The sequence below is a fragment of the Polyodon spathula genome, chromosome 6 (genome assembly GCF_017654505.1).
Source record: "Polyodon spathula isolate WHYD16114869_AA chromosome 6, ASM1765450v1, whole genome shotgun sequence".
NCBI lineage: Eukaryota > Metazoa > Chordata > Actinopteri > Acipenseriformes > Polyodontidae > Polyodon > Polyodon spathula.
Genome location: NC_054539.1, coordinates 1,314,579 through 1,320,917, shown reverse-complemented (window position 1 = coordinate 1,320,917; position 6,339 = coordinate 1,314,579). Strand labels below are relative to the sequence as shown.

Sequence of the window (6,339 nt, the reverse complement as noted above, 5' to 3'; positions counted from 1 at the left end):
CACACACAGTGTACGTATGTTTATAAAGTGCATTTATTATATTTTTAAATAACTGTGAGAATTAGCATGAAGCAAACAAAATAAAATAAATATTTAGGCAGCTTGGCATTAAAGCATTTCACTTTACATGCTGTATAACAATCACAGACTTCTCTTGATTATAGACACAAAGCATGACACTGAGCTGGGCAAAGGTGTATACCAGATCACCTTGCGCACACACATTACAAAGCACGTGGGTAAAGACACCACAGGACTGACACAGGCTCTTCGAAATGAAACACACACAATATAAAATACTGCCAATCGATACTAGACTCCCTCACGGTACCGTGCTGCCCCAAAACAAAACACAATACAGGAAAATACTGGGTCACACTTTACATGGAGTGTCTCTAATTACTGTGAATTACATAGCAGTTACTTAATAAATGCATGTGTACTTACACATCATTGCAATGTTACTATGCATAGTTACAATTTACTAGCTATAACCCTAACCCTAACCCTAGCTTTAACTCTAACCCTAACCCTAACCCAATCCTAACCCTAACCCCTACCCCCTAACCCCAATCCTAAACCTAACCAGAACCCTTTTCTGATACAATTGTGCACTTACATGCCATGCAAAAAGATTTCTATGTTAGGTACATTGTAATTATGCATAATAACATATCGTTCAACCCTGAATCAATTCCTTGTGTGAAAACAGGGCAACACTGATAAAGAATAAGTAACAAAATGCAATGATGATGTTAAACTGTAATTACAAAAGTGCCTCCTCTACTGTTAGTTCAAATAAAAAAAAAACTAATTTGTTTCTAGATCTGATCCACAGGAATTTGATAATAATAATAATAAATAATAATAATAATAATAATAATAATAATAATAATTGCTTTATCACAGTGTGAATAAGATCTGCACAGCAGAGCAATGAAAGCAGTCTTTTATATGTTGTGGGTCAATAATACTCCCCTGCTAAACTGTTTCCACAGTACATTTTAAAAACTAAAGTGTGTTGTGAAAAACTATACAGAACTGACTTCTTTAAATAGGGGCACCCTTATAAGGTTTAACACAGTAAACTTGCACTGTAAGAGCCTTTACTGGGGGAGAATGTTTCAAATCCTGCAGCCTCTGTTTAGGAATGGTTTATATGGAGAGTGTCAACAGAAACATGCTGGTTTACAGTTAGCTAGCTGTTTAAGGACCAGCACACCCAAGGGAATAATCATTTACTCGTTTTGGAAATCAGATATACCACGTACATAATTGCATAGGCAGAGTCAGTTCCATCTCAAGTTACCCCTGTTCTAAGAGTTCTGACTGCAGCTCAAATTATTTTATATTTACACATTTACATTTATATTAAAATCCAATTATTTATTTTTTTTATTATTTTTTTTGCCTACTACAATTGTTATATTATATTAAAAACACTTTGAAGTTCCAGTAGTTATTGTTTCCAGTAGCTGGTCATTTGAACACATCTTTCCAAGGCTCTTGAATGGCTGGTTCACAAATGCCCCAGCACAGCTTAAAACAAAGGAGACAATCTTAACAACACAATGTACTGAATAAAGCAATGCTTTCAATTAACCCAGCCTTCCCCCAGTCCAGTCTAAAGGGGTGGTCCTTGCCCTTAATATGCATTTCATAGCTGTATTGCGTTCCAGTGCATATAAAAGATCGTGCTGACCATCACTGAAATGTCATTAAGAATGTGCTGTCATTACCATAAAAGGACAGTTTATATAATCAACACGTTTTCTAATATTTAATATCCTGTTGTGTGTTCTGTATGATTTCTTCTTAAATCATATTTTGCCATGCTTACTATCTATTCCAGCAAAATATTTTAAAGGCATACTGTGGTGTGAAAGCCCATGTGTGGAGCATTGCACATTGAAGCCTGTGCAACACTGACAAGCTGGGAAGCATTGCAAATTGAAGCCTGTGCAACACTGATATGCCTGTGAGCATTGCACATTGAAGCCTGTGCAACATTGATATGCTTCCCCAAAATCAGCCTTGTGAAGTCTTTTCAGAAGCATTTCTTTTTGCTGGAACAGTTAATAAACACAGCAAATAATGTTGTAAGCAATAATAGACACTTACACATGATAAATACATATCAGGTAAGACATGAATGATTAAAAAATGTAGACTATATACACTAGCCCTTTAACATGTACTGGCATGGCCCTGCAGGGTTTTTGTAAAGGTTGCTCGAAACTGTGAGCTAAAGATCTAACAAGGAGCCAGATGGACAGGGTCAGCCAGCAGGGGGAGCTGCTCCTTTCACAGTAGGACAAGCCCCTTGTTCAGTGCGGGTCTAATGATTTGGAGGCTGCTGCTTTCTCTGGTCAGCTGTGGAGCAAGCTCAGTCAAGGAGTGGTTCAGGCTCCCTGGGCTCACAGAAGGGTGGGTCCCTTGGTGGGTCTGTTAAGGGACAGCAGGGGCTCGCTCCCCATCTCCCTGCTCCTGGGTCCAGTCGGTGGGGCGGAGAGCAAGGCCGGGGCGGAGAGGTGATGGGCAGCGGCTTTCTGCTGGTGGACACTGTTGATGTAGCTGGCAATCAGCAGGGTCATCTCCAGAATCTGGAAAAATATAAACAATAAAAAAAACATTAAAACCATCAGTGCAAGAGCTCAAAGGAGTGCTAACCAAGGGTTTGAAACCTCTTCACTGCCCTTGCAGTACTATCATTGGTTTCCTTTTTGTTCTGGTTGAAGATCATTTGATTATACTTCAGTCTGGAACGTACAGATGTTTCACAGACACTGCTAAACAGCATGGCTGCTGCTTCCTGATACAAAATCATTTAGTCACGCTAATGGTTTATCTGCAAGGAAGATATCAGGGAGACACAATTACATTTTTTACAGTGCTGTACTTGAAAATTTGTGCACACTACATTGGTATAAAACAACAAGCAAACCAAAAACAAAAAAATGATAATAGTGCTATTGCTAATGATAGGATAAAAAAAAAAAAAAGACATTTGTTTGCAATTTTCTGAAACAGTGAAGTAGGTGAGGGGTAAAGATAGGGCTTTAAGGCCTCTCGAGTCTCACAATGGTGTGTGGCTGCAGAGTTCTAATAAACCTTCATCTCTGCCCCCATTCCCATGTAGCCCCTCACATAACTACCCCATCTCTATGTGTCGGACCCCAGCCCCAGTGCACCCACCTTGGGCTTGGGCATGGCAAACAGGTGCTTCTCTGTGGGCTTGTCCTTGGGGTGACCGTTGCCGCTGGACTGACCCACCACCAGCATGAAGTCATCGCGGCAGCCTCCGAACGTCATCAGATTCCTGGGCCTGTATGACACCAGCAGCCTCTGTATTGAGAGGAAGCAATTATTACTGATGAACCTTCATTTAAACAGGGTGATGTAATCGACATGGTGCTCTTTTACAAGCAAGGCCAGATCAAGAAGGTGGATCTTAACTCTTATTAGTGTTGCCAACATTATAACTGATCTATCTTTCATTGTGCTGAAAACATTTTGGTGAAGTGTATTGAGATAAAGTGAATTGAGATGAAGTGCATTGAGATGAAGTGCATTGGGATGAAGTGGATTGAGATGAAGTGCATTGAGATGATGTGCATTAAGATGAAGTGAATTGAGATGTAGTGGATTGGGATGAAGTGGATTGGGATGAAGTGGATTGAGATGAAGTGGATTGAGATGAAGTGGATTGAGATGAAGTGGATTGAGATGAAGTGGATTGAGATGAAGTGGATTGGGATGAAGTGGATTGAGATGAAGTGGATTGAGATGAAGTGGATTGGGATGAAGTGGATTGAGATGAAGTGGATTGAGATGAAGTGGATTGAGATGAAGTGGATTGGGATGAAGTGGATTGAGATGAAGTGGATTGGGATGAAGTGGATTGAGATGAAGTGGATTGGGATGAAGTGGATTGAGATGAAGTGGATTGAGATGAAGTGGATTGAGATGAAGTGGATTGAGATTAAGTGGATTGAGATGTAGTGGATTGGGATGAAGTGGATTGAGATGAAGTGGATTGAGATGTACTGGATTGGGATGAAGTGGATTGGGATGGAGTGGACTGAGATGGAGTGGACTGAGATGAAGTGCATTGAGATGGAGTGGATTGAGATGAAGTGACTTGAGATTAAGTGGACTGAGATGAAGTGGATTGAGGTGGAGTGGATTGGGATGATGTGGATTGAGACAACGTGGATTAAGATGAAGTGTATTGAGATGAAGTGGACTGAGATGAAGTGGATTGAGATGGAGTGGATTGAGATGAAGTGGATTGGGGTGAAGTGGATTGGGGTAAAGTGGATTAGGAGGTGTGTATTGAGATGAAGTGTATTGAGATGAAGTTGATTGAGATAAAGTGAATTGGGATGAAGTGGACTAGGATGAAGTTCTTACCATGGAGCTGTACTCCAGCACACTGATCCCGTCCTCGTGCACTGCCAGCCTGACCGGAGCATCCGGGAAGGGCGAGGGGGTGATGGGCTACAGAGACACACAAGCTGGCACATCACAAGTCACACTTAATGGACCATACAAAACTGCAGTGCTCTCTGGTTATAAGGCAGTCCTTTATACCACCAGACCTTTTATAAGGGGGACTCCCCTAGCTCTTGCAATCTTATTATAAGGCTAAGGCTCCTGACTACTGCATTATAAGGAAAGAACTTTACTAAGTACATAATTACATAGTTATTGAACAAAGCTCCACATCTTCACATCTAATGTGGCATACAAATATCTTTCTATGTTTGTGATCTGCAATTCACTATTTTTATACTCTCCTGGCATGAATGTCACAAGCTCATGCAGCTATCTGCCTCGCACCATACCTTTGCTGCAAAGAGCCGAGCCCCATAGAAGGGCCACTTCCTGGCCACGGTCAGGTAGATCCGAATGCAGTCCGAGGAGGTGCGGCCCCTCAGAGACATCCACCTCGCTGACAGCCTTTGCCGGAGCTGCCTGTAAGACAGAGAGAGAGAGGGGGTACACATTGAGCAGAGGGGAATGGCTTGTGAGAGTACAGAGTGATGTAACCAAATGGCATTGCACTGCAATTGACCAGCCCATGTTACCTGAGCTGGTCCTCGGAGCAGCCCTGCCGGTACTGCTTGGGGTAGAACCTCTCCAGAACCTGCTTCAGACTCTGGTTGGATTTGGACTGGGCAGTCACCTGACCTGCCGGCGTGGAGAACGGTCGCTCGAAGTCTCCGAACTCCACCTGGACAGAGTAATTACACGATCACTTTGCATTCCAGAATTAGAAATACCCAAAGCAGATGGACAAATACAGTAGTTGTAACCCACATGATCATGGAGTAAAGATAGCCTACATGTATAAAAATGATGGGATAATATTAAGGAACAGTTGTATATTTTGTAAATCATGATATTAGATGCAATCATAAATAAGCATATAGAAATGCACAGAGAAGTATCGTAGCATTAGGCCTGTTCAGCGAATTAGACATTCCTATAACAGAATTATAGGAAATCCTTTATGTGAACACAGTTAATACAATATTGCACAACTGCATTTAACCAAAAAAAATTGTGAAACAGGGGGATCATCATGATAATAACAAAATGGTATAGAGAGACACTGCAAAAGCAATATCAAGCATGCTGTGGTCGAAGATTAAACCTGTACTGCTGCAACCATGTGGCTCAGTGGTAGAGTACCTGTGCCAGCAGCGCTGCCATCTCCAGAGCCAGCTCCTTGTTGACAGGGAACTGTCCCTGAAGGATCTCCTCGTTGGTCTGGTACATGAGCAGCAGCCTCTCCCGGTCAGTCTCTCCACGAGCCTGGACAGAGAAATACAACCTGGAAAGAGATAGGGAGAGGGGCAGGGGGGAGGAGAAAGAGAGAAATAGAGATTAGCCGCAGTGTTTAAGAACATAAGAACATAAGAAAGTTTACAAACGAGAGGAGGCCATTCGGCCCATCTTGCTCGTTTGGTTGTTAGTAGCTTATTGATCCCAAAATCTCATCAAGCAGCTTCTTGAAGGATCCCAGGGTGTCAGCTTCAACAACATTACTGGGGAGTTGATTCCAGACCCTCACAATTCTCTGTGTAAAAAAGTGTCTCCTATTTTCTGTTCTGAATGCCCCTTTTACTAAACTCCATTTGTGACCCCTGGTCCTTGTTTCTTTTTTCAGGCTGAAAAAGTCCCTTGGGTCGACACTGTCAATACCTTTTAGAATTTTGAATGCTTGAATTAGGTCGCCACGTAGTCTTCTTTGTTCAAGACTGAACAGATTCAATTCTTTTAGCCTGTCTGCATATGACATGCCTTTTAAGCCCGGAATAATTCTGGTCGCTC

General features: G+C 41.9%; 1 protein-coding gene across 1 annotated transcript in view; it reads right to left on the bottom strand.

Annotated features, from left to right (window-relative positions):
- Nucleotides 1–566: 566 nt before the first annotated feature.
- Nucleotides 567–6,339, bottom strand: part of LOC121316621 (pleckstrin homology domain-containing family H member 2-like) — a 65,672-nt gene continuing 59,899 nt past the window's right edge. The window contains exons 25-30 of the mRNA XM_041251662.1: nt 5,698–5,839; nt 5,091–5,236; nt 4,848–4,977; nt 4,414–4,500; nt 3,196–3,345; nt 567–2,603 (exon numbers count right to left, since the gene is read on the bottom strand). Of these exons, the coding sequence (XP_041107596.1) occupies nt 2,418–2,603; nt 3,196–3,345; nt 4,414–4,500; nt 4,848–4,977; nt 5,091–5,236; nt 5,698–5,839 (841 nt within the window). The 3' untranslated portion in view covers nt 567–2,417. The remainder of the gene's footprint in view (nt 2,604–3,195; nt 3,346–4,413; nt 4,501–4,847; nt 4,978–5,090; nt 5,237–5,697; nt 5,840–6,339) is intronic.